Here is a 25039-nt window from a genome sequence, read left to right as displayed (position 1 = left end):
GTTACATTTTCTGATAAGCCGACTCATCTGTATCCATATACGACCCACACTCGTTCTCTCGTAGCTGACAACCGTAAATCTGCCTTAAGTTCCGCACGGTATAGTTTCCGCCAGTCCACCTCTCCCCCCCGCCGCAAGATGGTAGGTGCCGCGGCGCGCTCTCCGCATCTTGGTGACCGTGTGGAGCCGGGCCTGACCCCTCATTGATTCCCGCCGGAAAGTGCCCGCTGAGCGGAATGTGTCAGTGAACGGAGCCCGGGCAGCACGCAGACCAGAGAGCGGCCCGTTACGTCACCGGCCGCCGCAATGGCGGACAGCGAGATGAAAGTTCCGGAGGACATGTTCAAAGATGTGAAGTTTTACCTGGTGGGGGAGCTGGACCCTCAGGTGAGGCGAAGGGGGACATGGGGGGAACCCCTTCTAGGTGCCCTGAGACACTGCTGAGCTAGCTACGTGCGCCCCTGGAGCTGTTTGGGATCTAGAAGTCCCCGGCCTCTGGCTGGCAAGCCATGCTGGGATTTGCAGTTTCCCAGCAAAGGGATAAGCACAGGGCGCTGCCAGGGAACTGATCGGTTCTGAATGCTACAACTATATGATCAGTTTCTGTCTGCCAGATAGTGAGCCTACTGTGTTGATCTGACCCGGATGGCGCATGAGGAGCACTTCCTGCCAAATAGTGAGCCTGTCATGGGGACTGAAGGGAATGACAGAGAGGGGGGGCAGATGGGGGAGATAGAAGAGACGGGGTATGCAGTAGATGAGTGAGACATGGGGGTGGTTAATGGGAGAGACATAGGGGGCAGATGAGACAGTATCAGGGTTTTCTTTTTACAGTACCTGATGATCTTCCAGAACTGCACTCTGCTCCTAATTTCCTGTTGTGGTCTGACACAGCATTTTTGTGGACTGACTGGTGTCAGCCCTGCCCAGCATCATTTGCCCAATGCCTCAAACCATTTACAGCATAAGGATCCATTTACAGCATAAGGGACGAATTGACTTGTATTTAAAGATAAAAAAAGGGGGAGAGCTAAATAGTCTCTTTAAGACAACACAGCGACACAGGACAGCTCTGAATAACTGACCAGATCAAGAAGTAGATTTTTTATTTTTTTTTGCACCTATAAAATAGATTTAACAAGACAATTCCAATGGTATATTTAACCGAACCAATAAGAAGTTCATTGTTGGGGTCTGCGTAAACTTTAATGCAATATCTCACACCATCCTGAGCACTTTATATGCAGAGGTTACCTTCAGTGAAAACCTTATGTCAGAACAATCATCTGGTACAGAAATGAAGGGAGAGGAACTTGTATGAAAGTCTTGACTTTTCCTGAACTGGTTGAACTTGGCCTCACTTCTACCTGTATTTCCCTTTGGCAGCGAGGTCACTGATCACATTAAGGACATTTGAAGTGGCTTGTGAGCTGGCGGGGACTAGTTTTGGGTTTTCCAGGATATAATGGGATTGCTTAGATTTACCCCAAGGACCTGTTCATAGATATGTGATGCGGTTCTCTGCGTTACCACAACGCACATCAAGACATACAGGTTGTAATATGCCATTTGTGCTGCATTTTCATTAAGAATGACACCCCAACGCACATATGCAGTGAGCAAAATTTGAAAAACAAGCGAGCGCCTTTCCTGGTGCAGGTAAAACCTTTCTATTCAAAGAAAGAGTAAACAGAAATATACTCACAAATAAGGCCGTATGGGAACGCATCACAATGGACTGACAGTCCTTGATTGAATAGCTGCTGTGGATGTGACAGAAGGAGAGATGGAGGAGACACTCAGGAGACTCTGTTCTCCTCAGAGTCCCACTGCTAATGCTTAGCGCACTTTTGGGGACACACCGCCCCCTTCCTCAGAGCTTAGACACGTCTAGCTCACTATGTGCTATTCTATACTCTACAGCCAGACAAAAAGATCACTAGCATCGAAATCCCACCAATTGCAGCCTAGCATAATGTTACTAGGGAGACAAGTAGGTAGCCAATCACAAAAAAGTGGACATTATCTCTGTCAGGGAAGCCACCCCCATTAACCCACTGACTGGACTGGGACAGCCTCTACTGGATACGCAGTGAAGGGTTCTGGCCTATGGATGGACTTCTTGGCGCTGGTCAATATATTTCAGTGAGCAATATTCAACCTGTGCTATAACATACCACACACGTGAACTATCTGTGTGTTCTAGTTCATGGTTTTTCTAGCTTCCAGGCGGGCTGCCATAAAGTGTATCTAAAACATTTAGGACAGCTTTCCAGAACCTGCACATCTCCCCATGTTATTTCTCCTTCTAGTAGACCTTGCACCCAAATGTCCATATATTAAACCGTGGCCCATCCCCCATGTCAAATGCCACAAAGAATGGGGGGGAAAACTGAGAAAAGTTAAATATTCTCGCCTTACACCTGACTTTCGCCATGCAGGTCATCTGACAAGATTCTGGGAATGCTGATGATCTGAAATCTCATCAGAAGATGCTCCTGGACTGTGTTGCAGAATCCTCTGGCGAGATTTGGGTTATTCTGCATTCCCAGGATCTCATCAGAAGGTGTGTGACGTCGCCCTCCCCTTTGTGGGAGCCAGGGTGTAATGAAAGTATACGTTTCTAACTTTCTTTCCCCGTGTGTGTTTTTTCTATATATGGGATGTAGATTTTTTGTAAGGAGGAGCATTGTTTTTGTAAAGGGACTAGCAGCTAGGTGCAGGGCCCACTGTAAATATGCTGCAATTTTATTTAAAAAAATACATGATGACTCCCTGGAGTATGCTGACAGCACTGCTGATCTGTGATAGGAGAGGGGGAGAAACATGTCAGCTGGTATGGGAGAGGATAGTGCTGAGAATGTAAACAAGGAGTTCTGGAGATGGAGAGAGGGATCTGCTGACATAGTCCAACTGGGGTGATTTCAGTGCAGTTATCTTAGCTGTTGTTGCTTAGCTTAAAGCCCAACTCTGTGCTCCTTACTGCTCCCCATTCTGCCCTGGAAGGTCTCCCAGTGTGTATCTTGTTTTTTATTTTCTGAAGTCTTCGGGCAGGTGAAGTGAAGCTGCAAGGTCCCATTTGCCTCTTCTCTGGCCCGGGAGATACTTACTGCTTCAGAGAGATGTGATGTCACCTTTGCTCTCTGCACCAGTTCACTGTGATTGAAGGGTGCTGTGGGAGACACCCCATTAAAAGGTGGGCTGATGGCGCCCTGTAGAGTCCTCATTCCGCTTGGGAGAGTGAGGTCATCTTGTAGTTAATAAGAGGTAGTGCAGGGGTCAGCTCCTGATTGAAGTTGTGTATTGCACCCAAAGCTGTTTTTTATTTGTAACACTACCTAGGGGACTTTATCTTCAAATATAAATGTAGCCTGAGATGGGCTTTATAAGAAATATGTATCACTAGAGACATCACATCATTGGTGTCAAGCATGGGGCTTCTCATGCAGGAATTTTTTTTTTCAACTGGTTGTTGCATTGTTGACTATTACATTCTCCCTGAACCTTTCTGACAGATGGTACAGAAAAAGCACTTTCTGCCAAGTGATGATGCTGTCATGTATACTATGGTTGCTGATGAAGATGTAAATGTTTTTCAGCCCTAGGGTTAGGAGGAGGTGAAAAGCTAATAACATTGTGACACATTTGTTCATCTGATACCATCATCTAGTATTGTAGGTATGGCCTTGAAGGCATCAGAAATACGTGTTATTGCAACAGAAATGTTCAGTATGTTTTCAATTAGCAATTGTTCTATTTTCATAAGGGCAGGTTCACACCATTTTCTGGACCAGATCTGGAACGCAGTGCATTGCGTTTTTGAAATTATTTTATTTATTTTTGCTTAAAATGGTCTTACAAGTGCGTGCCAGTGCGTTTGTATGCATTTATATGCATTCCAGTGCATTCCAAACCAGACAAAATAGGACAAGCTGTATTTTTCTGGTCTGGAACAGACTGCACTGGTGTGAATAGAGATCAGAAATAGCATAGGGAAACATTGGGATGCATTTTGGGTCCGGAAATGGTCTTGTCTGGAGATGATCCGGATATGGTGTGAATGGGCCCTTAAAGAGAACGTTCATGTGATGCAACAAAGCTTTAGGATGATAAGTTGCAGGTAACCAAGTGGTACGGCGACTTTGATAGAGGTGGGCGGATCTTTTGTGTCATAGACTAGAAGTTCTTCTGTTTCTGCAATTTTAGCTTCTGTTACTGTGATTCGTCAAATGTATTTTCTGTAACATTTTGCCTTTTTCCTCCTTGGTGTTTTGTTCTATGGCACCCCAGACTAAATAAAACGGAAATGAAAGAATGGATGTAGAGATCTTGGAGTTAGAAGGTGTTAGATGTGTGTTGCTGGTACACCTATCCAAGGTCCTGTAGCACACCTTACCGGAATTCCCATAGGCAAAACTGGGTGCTCGCAATGACTGCGGATGGCGCCGCATTAAGCAGAAATTGTTATGAGGATATGTCACCAGCACTCCAGAATGACAAACACGTCAATTTTAGTGAATCTCCATTTTTTAAGAGGTCACTTAAAGTAGAGTCAAGCGCTTTCGGGGCCAGTTCACTTTAAGCCTGATGAAGGGGACCCTGTGCGGCCCCGAAAGCGCTTGACTACTTTGAGTGACCTTTTAAAAAATGGAGATTCACTAAAATTGACGTGTTTTTCATTCTGGAGTGACGGGGGGTTGGCGGCGCGCACGGGGGGGTGTATTGCGGAACCTGGCCTTGGGGCGGCAAGGAGAGTAAATCTGGCCCTGTATATGGGAGTCGTTTTACATTAGTAAAAACGCATTAGTAAAACATAGCAGTTTAATATCGCCCTGCAGTACTCAGGGGAATAAGAATCGGTGAATGACTCGGTCCTTCGTATCCCCATATTTTACATGAACATAAAATATTACTTTTAGATAGTATTAGAGAGATTGACATTTACATGATTGCGGTGTCAAATTTTCATTATGGTATTTCATAAGCAGTCAGTGTATATGTATGTTAAAGCACAGCAGATACCCTTGCTGCACAGTTGCTCAGATATAGCTCATTAAAGCTTAAGAAGAAAATATTTTAGGACAGGTTCACACTATTTTCCAGACCAGATCTGGAACACGTTGTGTTGCGATTTCGCTGTGGTTTTTTGGGGGCTGTCAGGTATGTTCCAGCGTGTTTGCATGCGTTTCCATGTTTCCAGCAAATTCCAGACCAGAGGAAATGAGACCAGCAGCATATTATTTTTTATTTTTTTTGTCTGGTCTGAAATGGACTGCACTGGTGTGAACAGAGCCCAGAAATATCATAGGGATACATTGGGATGCTTTTTGGCCCAGGAACAAAATGTTCTGGTCTGGACATAATCCGGGCATGGTGTGAACAAGCCCTTACTGTTGTAATTGAATTGCTGTCGGTCTGTGCTGACCCAAAGACTTCAATGGAGATAAAAATGACATAATATATAAGAGAGAGACTCTGAGTGGCCAGATTATTATGACCACCTGACGTTTGTAGGCAAATTAGCTATAACTAGCTATAATTTCGCGCTGAAGTTGCTAGAGGGCCAGACCATTATAAATAGGGAAGCAGGTTGCTTACCACGACAGTAGAAGTGATTTTTTTCTGAAGATATGGGAAAACAACGTGATTTAACAGCCTTTGAACGTGGGATGATTGTTGGCGCTCGGAGCCATGGAGCGAGTATCAGCAAAACAGCAGAATTCGTTAAATGTTCAAGAGGGGCTCATTGTTAAAGTTTTTAAAGACCGGACTGTCAGCTGAAAATCTGGGTCTGAACGTGCGAATTGTGGCCGTCAGCGACTAGTCAATGTTAGGGCAGAACGGAGAGTGGCAAGACTGGTACAAGACAACCGAAGGGCAACAGTGCAGTGTCAGATTCCTCGCATCACCTTTCAACATCTCGTGGAGTCACGAGACGGCCCAACGAAGTCATCTCGTGGAGTCATCTCGTGGCCCAACGAAGTACTGATGGGGTGGTCATAATAATCTGGCCACTCAGTGTATATATGTAATCTTATGCACAGTGTGTATATATGTATAATGTATATCATTATTTTATTTTTTTTCCAAAATACTTTCAAAGTTTTTTGTGAAGTCAACAACACAAAACAAGAAACATACATTTGTGCCCTCTACAAAGTATTACAAATGGTGCAAGTCATCTTGTATGTCCAGATCGAAAGGCACGCTACATATATAGAAGATATAGATATATACAGGGCTTGAAAAATCTGCTCGTCCTCATCTGAGCCCGACGAGTAGCTTCCTGGCCGACCGTTTGAAATTAAACGGCTGGCCAGGAGCTTTACCTTCAAGCGATGGAGCGTCTCTAGAGACGCCTGATCATTTGTATTAGCCGCCACTGTCACTGCCGTTGCCAGTCCCGAGACCCGCTGTGGCCGATGCGGCTGGGACCGGCACGGCTGCTCTGTGACGGGAGATCGCTACACGATCTCCCTCTGACCTCCTCTCCAGTCTCCCAATGCAGGAAGTGATGTATAATACATCACTTCTGCATTTTGCTGTCACTCTCCAGCTTGAGAAGCTGGTGAAGAAGTTCTCTGCTTCATCAGCTTCTCTGGGGGTCCCTAGGTGACATTAGGGGTCCTGGAGACCCCTGATGTCTCCATAAAGAGGACCTGCCATGTAAACTGGCTACCACATAGGGGGCTTCTTATCGTGACAATGACGATTGCGCAGTGAGAGCAATAGTTTTTGGGCCATTAATCACTGATAACACTAAACTGATGAGCAGTAAAAGCGTTTAAAGCATCGCCTATGGGCAATTTTCGGTGTGGTCGTTTTTTTTTTTTTGTGCGATTTTTGCGGGCGTGCGCAATTTAGGGTTAAGAATAAATGTTCTTTAACATAACTTAGGGAAAACGTTTTTTTTTTTTCCTCTAAATTTTGAGAACTTTTTTCATTATATAGTAAAAAATAACCCCTCCCCCCCAGTGGTGATTTATATACTTCCAAAAGAAAGCTCTGTGTCTCTAAAAAATGTTAACATAAATTGCAAGGCTATAGTCTGGTCTGCATTGACTGGTGAGACACCCTAACATTTTTCAAGGTGTGTGTGTGTATATATTTTAGCACTTCAAAGTAACAGGTTGCGGCAATCAGACATACTGTATGTTCAACATGAGCAATTCAGATATGACAAGAAGAATATTTATCAGTGTAACATAAATCCAATATTATCGGGCCCGATTCCGATGCTAGCATCGGTATCGGGACATCCCTACTAAGAACCTACCAATCTTAATAGCGTAGAAGGAGCTAAGCCAGGTGCAGATAGCCAAGGGTCACAAATAGAGGTGCACCGAAATGAAAATTTCAAAAACGAAACCGAAATGAAAAAAAATGTCAGGCCGAAACTAAAAATGTTTTTTATTTTAACCTTTTCAAATTTTCTCATATTTTTTCTTTTTTATTTCATTGTTATTTTTTACTTTACTTTTAGGGGCTTTGGGGAAATATTGGGGGTCTAATTTTTGACCCCTGATATTTCTCTTTTAAAATAGAAAAAGAGTTTGAGGACACAGTTTGCTGGGACACAGAGCAGCACCCAGCGGTGAGCAGAGAGAGAGAGAATGGATACACCGCTGTATCGGCCAGAATATGGCACTTTCGGCATTATGCCAAAAGTGCCATTTTCGGCCGATGTATATCGGTGCATCTCTAGTCACAAACAGTATATTTTATTTTTTACAATAACACACGTTTATCTCTTGCTAATCATGGCCTCAATTTCTGCTGTTGTACTTTTGGTGGCTCTCTGTTTTATAATGTCCTTTAATGGTTTGTTTTGCAGGTTGTACAGATGCTGAAAGCAGGAAAAGCAAAGGAGGTGTCATATAATGCTTTAGCTACACATATTATTGCAGAGGATGGAGACAATCCCGAGGTTGGAGAAGCCAGAGAAGTTTTTGATCTCCCCATTGTGAAGGTAAATGATATCAAGTAATTTTAGAGTGCTTCATTCAGATCTTAGTGTAAGCCTTTGGTCCTCCACCCTAGGTATTTTTCTGAGGGCTGTATCCTCTCATTTAACCCCTTCGTGACGGGAGACGTACACTGTACGTCCAGCCACAAAGGGACCAAATGACTCGTCACGTACACTGTACGTGACGAGTTATTTGCTGCACTAGAAGGCTGCTAACCGCTGAGAATCAGCGGTTACCTTTCAGTAATAGATGTCTAACTATCTAGAGATCCATTACTGAAAGGGTTAACCTTTTTCAGGTACCCGATACCTTAATATCGGGCGTCTGAGAGTCACAGCAAAGCAGAGACACATGTCGGCTTTTGCCGGCATTCTGACAGCTCGTATAGATCGAGAGATATCTCTCTCAAGCTATACTGGCTTTTTTTTTTTTTTATCTTTTGACTTTCAAGAATAGATACAAAATGTTATGTATTAGACACATAATGTATCTATTCTTGAAAGTAGAATGTTTAAGTTTTCTGAAACATTCACTGACAGCTGAATCCTGAACTGCTGCAGGATCAGTGTCACTAACTTATTATCGGCTGTTCTGAAGTTTGAAGCAGCCTGATAATAAAAAAAAATGTATTAATTTATCAAGCAGTAATAGTGAGATTAATTCACAATGACTGCCTGATATAATTAAATAAATAAAATTTGTCAGTATAAAAAAAGTGAAAAGTGTAAATAAATTTAAAAAAATAGTGAAAAGTGTAAAAAAATTAAAAATAAGGGACAAATAAATGAATGTATGTATTGCATTTTTTTTTAGCTGTGCTGGTTTTGTTAAAAAAAAATACTACAAATCAAAACTGGGAAAAAAAGTTTTTTTTTACGTTTTTTCCTCTTTTTTTAATTTGTATTTGTCCTAAGTGAGGCGTTAGACACACATATGTGATATAAATATATAGCCCTATCTGTCCTCTAAAAAACAATATATAATATGTGTGGGTGCACTTTGTAAGAAAGTATATTACTGACGTGGAAGAATCACACAGCAAAAATGTCAAAAGTGTGTCAGTCATTTACGAACAGAAACCAAAAACAAGCTCAGTCATGAAGGGGTTAAGCAGCTGGGTCTAGGTCAGCATTTGGCTCTCTGCACTATCAAGGGCCTGCTTTCGGCCCTTTCTTGTTCACTCCTTGATTTAGGGTCTTTTATAGGGAGTTTCCCATGTAGCTCCCCTTGTTTGTTCCCCTGTGCCTCCGTGGGATCTGAATCTTCAGAAACCTCTGTTTTGAATCCGTTGGAGAGATCCCTCTCTGCTCTCACCCACAAGGTGGTTTTCCTTGTTTCTCTCCTCTGCAAGATAAAGCAGCCAGTTCTTACTTTGCAAAGAACCTTTTCTGGTTTTACATATGGACAAGGTGGGGTAACTGGGGTCAGAGCTGGGGAAAAAATGTCCCGATTGGTTGGTATGGTTTGCAGCACTTAGCATATCGTTTTTGCTTTATTAAATATATAAAGTTGCATCAATTTTTTTTTCCACTTTTAAACGTCAAATAAAAAGAAAATTTGAAGTCTACTTTTGTATAATCATGAAAGACATATTCAGATGCTCTCTCTTAAGGCTGTGAAGAGCACTTTGGTTAAGGACATATTGTAAATTCCCAGGCTTTTAAATCACAAATCCAAAGACTAGCAGAGAGCAAGTCAAGTGCCTGTGCTGTGCATGTCTGATTTTGACTTCTTTATCCAATGTTTTTGAAACATTGGCACCAGCCTGTGTCTTGATAGAAGCCACTTTTGAATATTCCTTCAGGCTAGGTTCAGACCTGAGCTACACCCAGGACACGCGCGATCGTGTGCTGATGCACCCAGCGCCTGCCGCAAAGCTCCATTAATTTCAATGGGGTTACATCCACGCGGCAATCACTAAAAAAAGTACAAGTACCCTTTTTTTGTGACACATGGGGGTGCTGCTTTTTTCTTGTTCAATTGCACGGGTGGAATCGTGGTGGGAATCTGTACGATCCGCAGAGTGTGACTGGGGTGCCATTAGAAAATAATTGCACCGCCAGCCCGATCGGCTTTAGTTGGTGACTTGGTGACCTCCCGCCAATCCGCACGGTTTTGTGCACGATTGCCACGCGGTCAGTAGTCGCCTAAGCGTGAACCTAGCCTAAAGGTGACCCATGGTCTTTGATCTACAGTACATGTGAAATATAAATTTTACTAGCGTGTGGTTTGTGTTTTTTGTTTTGTTTTTTAAACTTGTTTGTAATGTACATATTTTTTTTTGCAGTTTTGTTTTTTATTTTTTCTCAAGTCAAGTGTGAATTTAAGGCCTTGTTCACACCAAGCGCGGAGCAGGTGCAGAGCAGGTGAAAAAACTGCAGCGGGCCTTATTTATCTGCTCTGGATCTGCAAACGCATCAAAAACGCATGCAAATGCATGGAATGCGCTGAAAGCCCATTTTAAACTTAAAAAAAAAATATATGTATATATTTTATATTTTTTTGGCCAAAAAACGCATCTAAAAGACTAGCGTGCGTGTGCAGAAACCTGACTGGATCTGCTCTGCATTTGGTGTGAACAAGGCCTTAGGCCCCATTCACACACGAATCGGCCTGCACGTACAGCTCCGTGCGGGGCCGTACCAAGTAGCTGCCGGAAAGGACAGGTGCTGCGTGTGATTAGAACGCAGCCCCGTCCTTCTCTATGGGGCTACGCTGCCGTACGCCCCCCATACGCTCACCTCATTTGCAGGTCCGTAGGGGTGCAGGTTTTCTGGCCGGGGGGCGCATACAGGATCCATTCCGGCGGCGTATGAATACGATCACCCGCACCCCTACGGACCTGCAAATGAGGTGAGCGTAGGGGGGCGTACGGCCGCGTAGCCCCATAGAGACGGACGGGGGCTGCGTTCTAATCACACATGAGACCTGTCCTTTCCGGCAGCTACTTGGTACGGCCCCGCAGCCAGCACGGAGCTGTACGTGCAGGCCGATTCGTGTGTGAATGGGGCCTTAGTGATTTCACTTTAAAACATTGAAGTAATTATGTTTTCGGTTGACAGCATTTTCTTGCACCAGAATGCAACATGATGTGATGCGCTATTGTTCTGGTCCATCGGCACCTGCTGTATTTGGGCATTGGGGTGCCATTTAAACTAATGACACCGTAATGCAATGCACAGAATGCCTTTGTGTTACAGTAGCCTTTAGTAAAACGTGCATCACCACAACACATTGTTATGAAGCCAGCCTTAAATCTCATGTAGTTCTCATATTTGCATGATGGATGTTTCTCTCATTATGGGTTTCCTTAACCTGTGGACATACTGTACACTTTCTTGCTCTTTTATTATTGTTTAGGACATTCTAGGTTTGCTCTGTTAATGAACTGTATTCTGAGTTCTGCAGGAAATCTAATTAAACATTTTGTTTTTTCCTTTCACAGCCCTCCTGGGTAATATTATCTGTTCGATGTGGAGTCCGTCTTCCGTATCCTTTTAAATTGCTGTTCTTTTATATAGTTTTTTTGTTTTTCTCTTTTTACTTGAACTTTCTTTTCCTTATAGTGTCCACAAATGTTTGACGTAAGCTCTTTTCACATGGTGATTAAATGTAAAATATACTTTGCTTTGCTAGAATTCTGCATCATCTAGTCAGATTTCTGCTCTGCTTTTTTGTCTTTTGTAAGGAGTACTCACTACTATCTTATGTAATGGATGCTGTGTATATTTATCACAATGATTTCTCCCTAGACCAATGTTTTCTGTTCTTATAAATTGAATTAAACAGGTGATGCTCCAAAATGCAGAACACAAAACAGAACTATACTATTTGGCTTGCATGATATCAGTAACCGCTAATGAGACACGTGAAAAGCTTGCCTTCTAAGCTGGCCATACACTACCTGAATGTTGTATGATTTCTGCTGAACAGACAGAAAGCTGACCATGGGTGGCCCTGTTGGCACCTCCCAATCCCAGGAGCAGCAGCGGCTGAATGTAATAGCCCGCAGAGCTGAATGAGAGAAATGGGTCACCTGATCTTGCACTGAGACACTATTTAGTCATAGCTGTTTGGTCATGTTGTAGAGGGGAAATTGTCATGGGAATGTCTGTACCATTGGTGGACGTTACCAGACATGGTTTGCGTGATAACGCAGCTTGCCAAGTAATAGCCGCTCTTTGTGGCTCAGGGAAAATGTAATACTGGTAGTGCCACCATTAAAGGGAACTTGTATCTCTCCCCTACAAGGGCAAATCACACATTTACTCTAAGCTCTACTTTTCTAGACCGTTGTGATAAAGAGTGGGCTGCTTGGTAACTTTTCCATTTGAGATGGCAACCTAGAAGTATACTTTGGCTTGTCCAAATGTGGGTGTGCCATACAATTTTGAGGTGTGAAATCATTGTCCGTATGCTGCTTTCCTATGCAGAAGGTAAAGTTTTGGAACAAAATCGAATCTCTTCACTCTTCTTAAATCTTTCCTTAACAACACAAACTTCTCAGAGAGAATGGGTTTTCTCCAGAGTCTGGTCAAATATTTTTTGGTGTGACGGCTTGCCTTTCACAAGTAAGTATGTTTCCTAATTACTTTTTAGATGATTCGTACACCAAAAGTTGTACAAATACATTTTAGTATAGCCAACCAAGGGCGCACACACCTACAAGGCTCGTTTCAGTTATATTTTAATTAAGTGTCATCGGGTAAAGATTATGTAGCTGTGTACTATGGTTTGCTTGATTAGAAAACATGATAGTCTAGATCAGTGGTTCTCAACCTGTATAACCTCAGGACCCACATTTGTCCTTAGTCATTAAGTTGCGACCAAAGTTGCACGGGATTGCGGTACAGCACATTTCGTTGCGGTCGATTGAACTGTGGGCAGAAGGTGCGTTTGGGAGCCAATCAAATTAATGACAACGCAACGCAGCTCCCACACCAGAGTGCGTAGTAGGTGTGATTGCATGGTACAGTGCATTCATTGCACAGGACTATTCGATTAACGCACTGTACTAGTGTGAACGTGCCCCCCAAAACACTGACAGACATACAATCTCACACACACTCACAAATGTTTTTTTTTTTTTTTCCTGAAGATTCCCTTCAGTCTCCCTACCTTACGAGAACTGTAGTGGATCCTCAGCCTGGGGTCCAGTGTGGGCTGCTGTTCTGTGATGGAGTTAATCCATATGTGCATTGCTTGTACAACCCCCTTTCAAGCCCTGTAGAGATGCCGGAAGCCAGAGCATGACGTCACTCCGGTCCAGGCATCTCTACAGGACATGCGAGCAAGCTGTAAGCAATGCATGTATGGATGGAGCTCCCATGTGGTCATAGCTCCAGCCCACCCCACACTCGGCATATGAATGGCTGCTCAGCGTGAGAACTGACAGTGCTGCATTAGGGGGAGGCTGAGAAGCCTCTTGCCTAGAAAAGTGGAAGGCACGCAATGACCCACTGAACAGGGGGTCTTGACCCAATTATGGGTCACGACCCACCAGTTGAGAACCAAGGGTCTAGATGCATCCAGTTTTGTCGGCGATAGGATCAAGAATGGGCAGAGTGGTAATTATGACAAAAGTTATACAGGCTTTATTATGACTTTTTGAAGCTAGCTTCATAGTCACAGGTCTCTATACAAAACCCAGTTAGCTGAAGCTTTTTTACTGGGACTTCTTCCATCTTGAGCAGAGGACATTCGTAATTATTATATCTTCCATCATTTACATGGACAACGGGACGGTTAAGTGTCGTACTACTATTTTTATGGGGGTTTTTTTATTTTCCTTTTTTTTTTTTTTTTTTTGGTTTTAGGTATGAATACTCTCGCCTTGTGTGCAGCACTAGTTGTTGGCTTTTTTTGTTGTTCATTTGAAAGCATTCCACTGATCTCCATGTTTGTACTTTCATTTAGATATCGCCTGATGACAGAAATGCTCTGTGGGCACTTATAACTTTTTATGGTGGTGACTGTCAGCTAAGTCTCAATAAAAAGTGCACTCATTTAATTGTTCCTGAACCAAAAGGGGTAAGTGTTATGCAAACTATTTTAAAGTTTGATATATAAACACACATTCATTTTTTGTTATGTAATGTTGGCGTGTTTAATTTAAAATTTAGTCATATGGCAACAAAAGCATCTCTTGGCTATAAACAAATACATTGTATTTGGATAACTACTGTAATTCAGAACTTATTCTAAGTTATTTAGGTTAGCCAGCAGGCTTTCCATAGTCCTTGTGGATGGTACTGCATCCTCTTGTCACTTGATTTTGTGATTTGCCAATCCTCTGTATGGGCTCTTCTCCAAGTAGGTGAGGCTTCAGTGAGATTAGAGAAGGGATGATAACTGAACCGTGAAGAGCAATGGCATACATTGTGCTTTCTCAGATTCATAAGATTAGGGAACTGGCCACTAAAGGGATTTAGCTAATGTACATGTTTTGTGTCTGTAGACCAAGTATGAATATGCTTATCAGAGAGAGAACATCAAAATCGTTGCTCCAGACTGGGTTTTGGATTCGATATCTGAGAAATCCAAGAAAGAAGAAGCCCCTTATCACCCGCGTCTTATAGTCTATGAGGAGGAGGAGGAAGAGGAGGAGGAGGAGGAGGAAGAAGATGAGGATGAAGAAGAGATAGATCAGTACTCTCAAAACGCCAGTGCGGATGAGGATAGATACTCTTCTAAATCTAGTCCAGTGACATCACGCGAGCAATCTCCTACACCCAACAAGGAACGTTCACCAAAGCGCAGTGGCAACGGGAAAGTTAAAGAGGAACTGATGTTCGATGATTCTGATGATTCCTCCCCGGAAAAGCAGGACAGAAATCTGAACTGGACTCCTGCAGAAGTTCCACAGATGTCTACTGCAAAGCGAAGGCTCCCCCAGGGAAAAGATTCAGGTCTGATTAATTTGTGTGCTAATGTGCCACCTGTACCAGGGAACATTTTGCCACCTGAAGCCCGGAGTAATTTGCTCACGTCCATCACTGGAGCTGCTGGTTCCGATAGACAGAACATGATGCCTTTTAGAAGTCCAGCAGTAAGAACACTTAGAAACATTACAAACAGTGCAGATATACAGCAGATCAATAGACCTTCAAATGTAGCGCATGTAAGTATCCACTTTTTGTTAATGATTTCAACAAATGGTTTTAGAATTTTTTGTAGTTCTTGGCTTAGATTATTTTTGAGCTAGCTTTGTGGGTCTTTGAGCTGAATGATGTGTGTGATTATAGAACACATTTCTAAAGCCGGATTTGCATACACAATAATTTGGAGTTGATGAGCTCTTAAAGCGGATCTTTACACTCAAAAATCAAATTCTACCAATGCATCCATCTGTGTGATGATTAATAATAACATAGACATGTCAGGTGTAAAATGCTTTGATTTTGAAATACTTACACTTGCAGAGCGTTCACTTCCTGCTTTTAAAGTGCAAAATGAATTCAGTTTGCCAAAGCAATGCACACTGGGATTGCCTTGTCATCAGCAGAGCATTGGTGGGAAATCTCATCTGTAATCTCATGAGATCTCAGGGAAAGGCATTTAACTCCTCTGAGATGATGTGCATGGTCAAATGTCCTAGTCACATGTGCCAGGAAGTAAAAGGAGAGCAGTAATCTGTCCTTAGTAAACATGGCCACTGTCAGAAGACTGGGGAAGAAAAGAGAAATAAGGAATACAAAGCCGGCAATTATCTAGAAATATGTGTTTGTAGATTGTCATTACTAAACATTTCTAAAGGTGTGTTTGTTGTTATTTCAAAGACATGGGTAAGGGTCCGCTTTAAAGGTAAACATGGAAGCGTGACCAATTTCCGATGTCTGATTCTTATACACCAATATGCAAAATGTATTCAGGGCCATAGACAGAGTATTGAAGCCAATTGTGTCCGCATAACAGCCACGCATCTCTATTATTTTTATGAGGTCAGCAATGGCAGCTTTCATGTCTCAGGCAGGAAAGACTGCCTGAGACATGACTCAGGGGTTTGATTGAAAATGCTCTGACGGATACTTTTCACTGTGGCCACGGCTCTGGGGAGAACTGGTCAGATATGACCTTTTGGCTTTTTATAGCATTATCTTGAACCCATTCTTAGTCGGGATTTATTTTGATGAGACTGAATTTGTATTTTGTTGCTTATGTTGCTGAACGGCAATGTATACCAGAAGGTCTCGCTCCTAGAGATCAAGAAATCAATGTCTGCATGCAGACCCCTAACTGATCTCCCTTACTAAAAGATAAGCTGGTTTTTGTGGAACAAGTCTTGTATATCAAGCATATTATTGTGTACTGAAGAGAACTATGGGGTTACCTTTTTATCCCATAGTTCTCTTTAGGGTAACAGGAGGACATACTAACCTCCACCCGTGGCCCAAAACTCAGTATATAGCGGGCTATTGCTTGTTAGGCTGCGGTGCTCTCTATATATCTAGAGGCAGAGTCAGCTGTGCCCGCCTCTTTCCCCGTCTGTTCCACCAGTCAGCGCTGGAGGATCGGAGAGGGGAGGAGGGAATCCCTGTGGGGAGTGGTGACTGACGGTCACCTCTCTCTCTCTCTGCAGGGAGATGATCAAGAAGTGATCATCGGCCCCCACCTATGAGGATGAATGTATATCACTCACCTCATAGATCTCCTTTAACTAAACAGGTTATGGAACCATGTTTGCACTTCAGACCTGTGAATTGTGTAAGTTTTTTTTTTTGTTGTTGTTGTTTGTTTCATTGTGGTGACTGACAGTTTTTTTCTTTTCTTAGTTTGGTTTTTACATTTAGGGTAAAATGTATGTGGTAACACTGTTTACTGTTGTAAGAAAACAATGGATTTGTATAGCTTTGTTTTTTCTCAGGCTTTTTATTGTATTCTTGTATAGATTTTACAAACCCTGTCTGCATCTACCAAAAGTTTAGAACAACAAGGTAACCATCCTCAGCAAGGGCATCCAAACACAATGTTGTTCAGTCAAGTAAAATCCTTAACGCCAGAAGCACAGCAACATTTGCTACAGCAACAATCACATCAAACACAACCGCAACAACAGCATCATTCTCTGGTGCAGCTTCAGCCTCAACAGCTTATGCAATTGCAGCAGCAACAGCAACAGCAGCAGCATCAACAAGTAACTCAACAAGTTTTTCCACAGCATCAGTTTTCACAAGTGAACCAACAGCATCACTTTCCTCAGCTGCAGTTTTCTCAGCAACAGCTCCATCGCCCACAGCAGCAAACCATGCAGCACTTCCAGCAGCAACATGTTCTGCAGCAACAGCTTCAACAATTACAGCAACAGCAACACCTCCAGCAGCAGCAGTCTCTACAGCAAACCTTGCAACAGCAGAATATACAGCAGATCCTTCAGCGCCAGCAGACTCCTTCACAGCAACAGACACTACAGCAGCAACAGTCTCTTCAGCCAGCTATACAGCAGCAACAAACTCTTCAGCAGAACATGCAGCAACAGCAAACACTTCAGCAACAGCAAACACTTCAGCAACAGACCCTTCAGACAGGCATTCAACAGGCTCTCCAGCCAGGTGTGCAACAACAGCAGAGTCAGGTCTTGCAACAGAATCGTCAGCAGATTCAGCAACAGAATATGCAGCAGATACAACATTTGACTCTTCAGCAAAAGCAGCAATTACAGCAGCATGCTCTTCAGCAACAGCAGATTCAACCCCATGCTCTACAGCAGCAAATGTCATCACATGCACTGCAACAGCAGCAGCAAATTCAGAACCAAGCTTTACAACAGCAACAGATTCAATCGCAAACACTTCAACAGATACAGCCACAGGGCCTTCAAACGCAGCATCAGATGCAGGCCCAAACTTTGCAGCAGCAGCAAATCCAGACTCAGTCGCAGCAACATCAAATACAGGCACAAACATTGTCACAACAGCAACATACACAATCACAAACACTTCAACAGCAGCATCAGTTGCAACCGCAGACACTTCAGCAGCATCAGCTCCAGCCACATAACATTCAGCTTCAGCACCAAATTCAGACACAGGGCCATCAGCAACACCAGATACCATCACAAATGCTGCAACAGCAGACACTTGCCCAACAACAACAGCTGCAGCAACAAACGCTACAACTTCAGCAGCAGCAGCAAATTAAACAACAACAAATGCAACAGCAGCAACAGACATTATTGCAGCAACAAATTCAACAACAATCACTGCAGCAGCAGCAGATACAGCAAGCAAGCCTACAGCAACAGCAAATGCAGCAGTCGCAGCCTTCACAAATACAGCAGACAACACTCCAACCGCAGCAAGCCCAGCAGGCGACATTGCAACAGCCTCCAATCCAACAGGCTTCTCTTCAGCAGCCTTCACTTCAGAACCAAGCAGTTCAGCAACAGAAACACAATCTCCAGCAGATTCAGCAGCAGATACAGCAGCAACATCTTCAGCGGTTACAGCAGCGGCAAATGCAAAATCAAACCCAGCAACTAGGTCAGATGCCCCAGCAGGTGCAGCCTCAAACTACTAGTCAACAACCGCCCCAGACTCAGCAGCTGCATGGCCATGATCCATCTCTGGAAAGTAAGTAAAACATTTATATTTATAGAGGAAATGTCAGGTGCGATATGCATTGGAAACTATTGTCCGTTTTGCCAAAGAGGATTTGTGCTTGATAAGCGGCACATTGGTGAGGTTTTTGAACATGGTAGCAGGTTTTTTTTTTTTTTTTTTCAAACTAAAAACCGGGTAAGAGAATACAATCTTTTATATCAGTAGATGTGTTTTTATAAGATTTTTGTGCACTTTGGCTTGTAGCCTTTGACTGGCCACACAATTAGTTTTTATTCATTTTTTTTATTTTCTAATTTTTGATTGCCAGATGGAATAATTCACCCGTTTACACATTTTTCAACCAGATTTTATTTACTATTCACACTATAACTTGTTTTCACACGACAATATTTTATTTACATATGCTACATATATTTTGCAATATTTACATTGTTAACTTAATATTTAATAATATTTAATGTTAACTTAATATTTAATAATATTTAATTTTTATTCACGAACACATTTTACCTTCCTTTTTTTCGACTTGTATTTTCAGTATACAGCCGCAATTAGGATTTGATCACTGGCACTGAATTTAGTTTGTGATATTTTCACATTTCCACACAACTTAAAGACCAATTAAAAGGTGAATCACACACAACCAAGCGCAGCACCCCGGTTTACAAATGCCAGCACTGCACACCCCCAACCAACTGCAGGAGTTTGTAGTTGGTTGGGGTGGTGCAGTGCTGGTATTGCTTTATACACTTTTTTTTATTCACTGTTATACTGGATTTGCTGTGAATTCCAGTAAAGTCTGAAGTATTGGAATTCTCCGGATGGTGCGGTCTATTCGTATACTAGTGCGTTCCAAGGTGGAGACGCACCTATTGGACCAGCACCTGGGGAGTCCTGATGGTGGCTAAGGAATTAGAGCGGTGAGATTTGCTTTTGGCTCTACATTAATAACCTTGTAAGTTTCAGCCAATTGGATTTCAGCGTTCATCCTTTAGGAGTGTTCCCATACCGAAAGATGATTGTTCACTGTGTTGAACAGCACTTTACACATCACACTTTGCCTTTTTTTTAAGCGGCTGTCAGTATCTTTAGAAGTTACCTTGATTTTATTTCGGTCATGCCCCAGTATTCAGTACAGAATTATGTATTTTGTAAGCAAGACTATTATCATTTAAAAAGCATTCCTTGGGCTTCAGCAAGTGACTGTCTAGGTACAGGTTCTTCAGGTCTTCGCTCTGGTTCACACCTAGGCATTTCTGAGCAGTTCGAAAAGCGCTTTTACCTGCCCAACACAAGAAATCCCATGATTTTCGATGGAAACCGCCAGACGCCTCAAAAGATACAAGAGATTCTTTGGGCAGTTAAAAGCGCTTTTCCTCATCATAGACTTCATTGTAAATGCCCAAAAACGCGCAACAGAAGCATGTTGCTCATTTCGTGCATTCGTGCATTCTTCCATTGACCACAATAGTTTGTGTGCTGCCAATCAAAACGTGCGTCTTCATGGATGCGCGCTAAAACGCGCATAGAAAATGTGCACAATGCACATATAACCGCATGCTGCTAAGGCGTGTATAAACGCACAAAAACTGTGCCACCTAGGTGTGAACCGGGGCTTACTGATAGTAACTTGCTGGGAAGATGTTAGTCTGCTGCAGGCATAAGCAAACTTTTCCTCACTCTTTTTTGTTCCCAAGTGATCTTTATTGTGGTGAGTTAAGCCTGCACACGTGATAATCAAATATGGCCGCCTCGTGTACATATAATATCCATACTATACATGGAAACAGTGAATTTGAAAGAACACAAGATTTACATTAAGATAACTGTATGTAGACCTTGACAAGGTTATAGATTTCCTATAAAATGTGTCGGTCAGATAAGCTGCTGAAGATGTATAACTTGGGAATATAGATTTTAGTTGTGGGCGGCATTCCAAGGTTATGGGCTTTGCACATGAATATGATATACTGGTGTTTTTAACATTATGATACATTTATTTTTTTCTTCCACTCTTATTAGTTCCTGAAGACTTCTTTTTGGCTGGCTGCGTGTTTGCAATCGCTGACTACCCAGAACAGATGTCTGATAAGCAGCTCCTTGCAACATGGAAGAGAGTATGTTTTGCTTTGCTTAGTTCTTGGTCCCTAGGTGATGTGAGATGGTGTCCATTAGCACCTATGACTGTATGAAGCATCCTTATTTAACGTACAACCGTAACTGAATGGCATTTCATTTTCTGAAGCCCTGTTTATCCTAAACAACTGCAAATCAAATGTTGGGTGGGCATGTGACAGGAGAACAATTGTGAGACAGGGACAGAGCATTATTGCCCATTAACACAAAGTACCTAACCTATATTTACTGCAGGATTACAAGGTCTAATACCCCAATAGAAATTTTAAGTAAGATGCACTGGGCCAAATTTGCTGTTATACCGGTTTATTTGTACCGTTTTAACACGTTTTTTTTTTTTTTTTTCATGTTTCTCAAAGATAATACAAACACATGGCGGCACAGTGGACCCTACACTCACCAGTCGCTGTACTCATCTTTTATGTGAAAGCCAAGTCAGTAGTATGTATGCCCAGGTAGGTTCTGAAGTGGATAAAATCAGTGTTCTTCAAACTGCCTTTCATCAGTGTAAAAAAAAATTCCTGAAGTCCCATCTAGTAGGCCTTTAAATCTTCCATATTTTTTTGTATAATACATTTTTATTGTTATAAGACATATGAAAAGACATAAAAGCAACACAGGATGCCGAGTAATACTAAATAGCATGTAGAATACAGGATTCACAATCCATACCATTAATCTCAGGTAAGCGCATTTATGTGAGTCCTCGAGTAGGATCCTGATGCTTGAATGAGGAAGAGCAGTCTCGGCAATACATTCATCTTAATGGCATTTATTCTGCCCATCCAGGAGTGGTATTTGGGGGACCAGCGATTCAAGTCCGCTCGGATTTCATTTAATAGGGGCATATAGTTGTACCTAAATAAGTCCTTCAATCGTGGCGTGTAGTTAACTCCTAGACACCTCAGTTTGTGCGACTGCCATGTAAAAGGAAAATGAGATTGTAAGTTTCTAGCCTCAGCAATGGGTACCGTCAGATTCAGAATATGACTGCCCCTCACGAACAAATATCGCCCTGAATCATCAGTTTGCATTTCAGATAGTGTAAAAGGAGTACCCCTGCGTTTCGTCGGGCTGTGTCTGGAGCTCTGCTCAAGTGCGGCCGCTCAGCGCCATGCGTTAGCCACGCCCCAAATCTTCCATATTTAAATGGTGTAACCTTTTGATAATTTGACTCTATAAAGTTTTTTTTCTTCCTTTTTTATAGCCTGCTAGGAATGATCTGATTTATTTTTATTATATGTACTAAATATGTAGCGGTTAGATGTTCTGTAATTACCCTTTTATTCGGCCTACTTAGTTGAAATTCTTTCAATTCCTACCCCAATAATAAAGATGTGTTCCCTAATTAATAGGCTATGAAGGAACGAAAGCGTTGCATCACCGCTCATTGGCTCAATACGGTGCTGAAAAAGAAGAAAATGGTGCCGCCACATCGTGCCCTACATTTTCCTGTAGCATTTCCACCAGGAGGGAAGCCATGCTCTCAACACGTAAGAAAGCAATATAATGATATAATTGCATTCTAAATTGCACCAATTTGTTTACAAAGTTATATTCTCCCACCAGGATTTTTAGTAAAGTGAAAATAGTTATTTTCTTATTTAGCCAATGTAGTCATGTAGCCAAAGTCAACCAAAGATTTCTGCAGGTTCACAGTTCGAGGAAATATATTCATATCTTGCCCCTTCTTTAACCCCTTCGTGACGGGAGACGTACACTGTACGTCCAGCCACAAAGGGACCAAATGACTTGTCACGTAAACTGTACGTGACGAGTTATTTGCTTCTTTAGAGGGCTGTTAAACGCTGAGAATCAGCTTTTAACATTGATTAATAGATGCCCTTACTACAGAGGCATTCATTAATGAAAGGATTAACCTTTTTATTATCGGCTGTTCTGAAGTTTGAAGCAGCCTGATAATAACCAAAAATGTATTAAAAAAAAAAAATTTGTAAAAATAAAATAAGGGACAAATAAATGAATGTATTTATTGCATTTTCTTAGCTGTGCTGGTGTTGTAAAAAAATACTACAAATCAAAACTGGGAAAAGTGGTTTTTTTTAACGTTTTTTTTCTTTTTTTTTATATTTTATTTGTCCTAAGTGAGGCGTTAGACACACATATGTGATATAAATATGTAGCCCTATCTGTCCTCTAAAAAACAATATATAATATGTGTGGGTGCACTTTGTAAGAAAGTATATTACTGACGTGGAAGAATCACACAGCAAAAATGTCAAAAGTGTGTCAGTCATTTACGAACAAACTAAAAACAAGCTCAGTCATGAAGGGGTTAAATTACGTCACACATGAAAAAGAATAAAAATAACACTTTTTTTTAAAAGTCCCCAGCCATACCTACACCCATGCGTCGAGTGCGCATACGTGCAAAAACGACGATTGCGCCCATTATGCCGCCTATGTTGCATATTGCCGCGAACATCGCAGTGAGAGCGATAAATCTAGGCCCATTAATCACCGATTAAACTGATGAGCGGTAAATGCTTTTAAAGCGTCGCCTATGGTAGATTTTTTTCGATTTCGCAGGTGCGCGCAATTTTAAAACCTTGGCATGTTTGGTGTCTATTTACCCGACGTGACCGCGTCTATATTTTGCCCAAAAATTGGGTGGGTAATAAATGTTTTATAATTTAATATAGGGGAAACAGTTTTTTTATTTTCGGTAATGTTTCCTTACTATAGTAAAAAATATAAAACCCCCAGTGGTGAATAAATACCACCAAAAGAAAGCTCCATCTGTCCCAAAAAAATTGTATAAAATTAATTTCAGTACAGCGCTGCATGACGGAATAAATATCAGTCAAAGTAACGCAGCGCTAGATATTGAATAATGGCCTGGCCAGGAAGGGGGTGAAACAACTGGTCAGCAATAGACTTATATGTTTTTCACTACCTTTTATAACACAGCTGCAAGTCACTCTAAATTCATATGTGATATATCAAAGCAGGGTTAGCCAAACTCCGGCCCTCCAGCTGTGGTGGAACTACAAATCCCATGAGGCATTGCAAGATTCTCACAGCCACACACATGACTCCCGGAGAAAGATGCATCATGGGATTTGTAGTTTCACAACAGCTGGATGGCCGGAGTTTGGCTACCCTTGTATTAAAGGATATATCGCGCAGGAATTTAGTCACTCACTTGTAGTGGTGTAGTTTTGACTGTGTGGTATCCCATTACCCTTATTAAACAATCTGCAACCTATAGAAGTGTGAAAACAATCTGTTCTTCTTCCTCTATGCTCCTTCTATACAGCATGCTTGTGCAGCAAGATGGCTAATGCTGAACTGTTTAATTTTTGTAGAAATGTCAGTAAATGATGTTACACCTTTTTTCGCTTTCTAGATTATTTCAGTGACGGGATTTGTTGATAGCGATAGAGATGACCTGAAGCTAATGGCCTACTTGGCAGGCGCCAAGTACACTGGCTATTTGTGTCGCAGCAATACTGTCCTCATCTGTAAGGAGTAAGTGACAGCTCTTCATACATTCTCATCCCAGTCTGTGCATTTTATATCCAGACTTTCGCAGATGGCTCTTAAATCATCTTGCTTTAGCGTAGATGGGCAATTTTATTGTCATGGTCTGTGCTCTTAAATATCAGCGGCTCGAATGTGTCAGCTGCTGAGTTAGCAGTGCAAACTGCGGGTAAAAAAGGTTTTAACGTTTTCATTGAACAATTCAGAGGGAACTGGGTAGTTTTTTTGCAGTATCAATGGTTATTTATTTTTTATTTCTTTAAAGCTTGTTTAGTTTGTATTAACAGATCAGAAAGTTAATAACTTTGTTGTGTTTTAGGCCTAATGGCATGAAGTATGAGAAGGCAAAAGAATGGCGGATACCATGTGTCAATGTGTCATGGCTCTGCGACATCCTTTTGGGAAACTTTGAAGCTTTACGTCAGATTCAAAACAACCGGTATACAGTGTTCAACCTTCAGGATGCACTCTCTCCTTCACCACATCTGGTTTCAAACCTCCTTGGTATGAAATGGCTTTATCTTCTGGATTTTTAAAATTAATTTCAATACCCTTGTCTGAGTGCAAGCTCAGCCTAGTGGCTTAGTGATAGCTATGGTAGACCTCCTATTGTCCATTCGGTTCTAGTGATCAAGTTATGATCTTTTTGCTTGGATCATATAAGCAGGGCAGGTCTTATCCAGCAGAGGGGCAGCTAGATTGCAACCATACCCATGCCACTGTTGGCAGATGTTTGTTATAGTGACCCTGGGGCTATTCTGCCAGGTAAAGCTGGTCCCAGATTAGCCTTAAAGTTGAACTCCAGAATAATTAAATATTGTCTAAATACAAGAGCTGTGTATTCTTGCTTGAATCTTGGTCTGCTTTCTGTAA

At 42.0% G+C, this 25039-nt stretch overlaps 1 protein-coding gene across 1 annotated transcript in view; it reads left to right on the top strand.

The window, feature by feature from the left end:
- The first annotated feature begins 104 nt into the window (after positions 1 to 104).
- Positions 105 to 25039, top strand: part of PAXIP1 (PAX interacting protein 1) — a 34857-nt gene continuing 9922 nt past the window's right edge. The window contains exons 1-12 of the mRNA XM_018553113.1: positions 105 to 387; positions 7835 to 7969; positions 11413 to 11456; positions 12475 to 12538; positions 13884 to 13997; positions 14425 to 15087; positions 16855 to 18535; positions 20549 to 20643; positions 21022 to 21117; positions 22018 to 22155; positions 24033 to 24154; positions 24486 to 24670. Coding sequence (XP_018408615.1) covers positions 307 to 387; positions 7835 to 7969; positions 11413 to 11456; positions 12475 to 12538; positions 13884 to 13997; positions 14425 to 15087; positions 16855 to 18535; positions 20549 to 20643; positions 21022 to 21117; positions 22018 to 22155; positions 24033 to 24154; positions 24486 to 24670 — 3418 coding nt within the window. The 5' untranslated portion in view covers positions 105 to 306. The remainder of the gene's footprint in view (positions 388 to 7834; positions 7970 to 11412; positions 11457 to 12474; positions 12539 to 13883; positions 13998 to 14424; positions 15088 to 16854; positions 18536 to 20548; positions 20644 to 21021; positions 21118 to 22017; positions 22156 to 24032; positions 24155 to 24485; positions 24671 to 25039) is intronic.

The sequence above is a fragment of the Nanorana parkeri genome, unplaced genomic scaffold (assembly GCF_000935625.1).
Source record: "Nanorana parkeri isolate BGI_ZX_2015 unplaced genomic scaffold, ASM93562v1 scaffold110, whole genome shotgun sequence".
Lineage (NCBI taxonomy): Eukaryota > Metazoa > Chordata > Amphibia > Anura > Dicroglossidae > Nanorana > Nanorana parkeri.
Note: the sequence above shows the minus strand (reverse complement) of the source record. Positions and strands in the feature narration are given on the sequence as shown.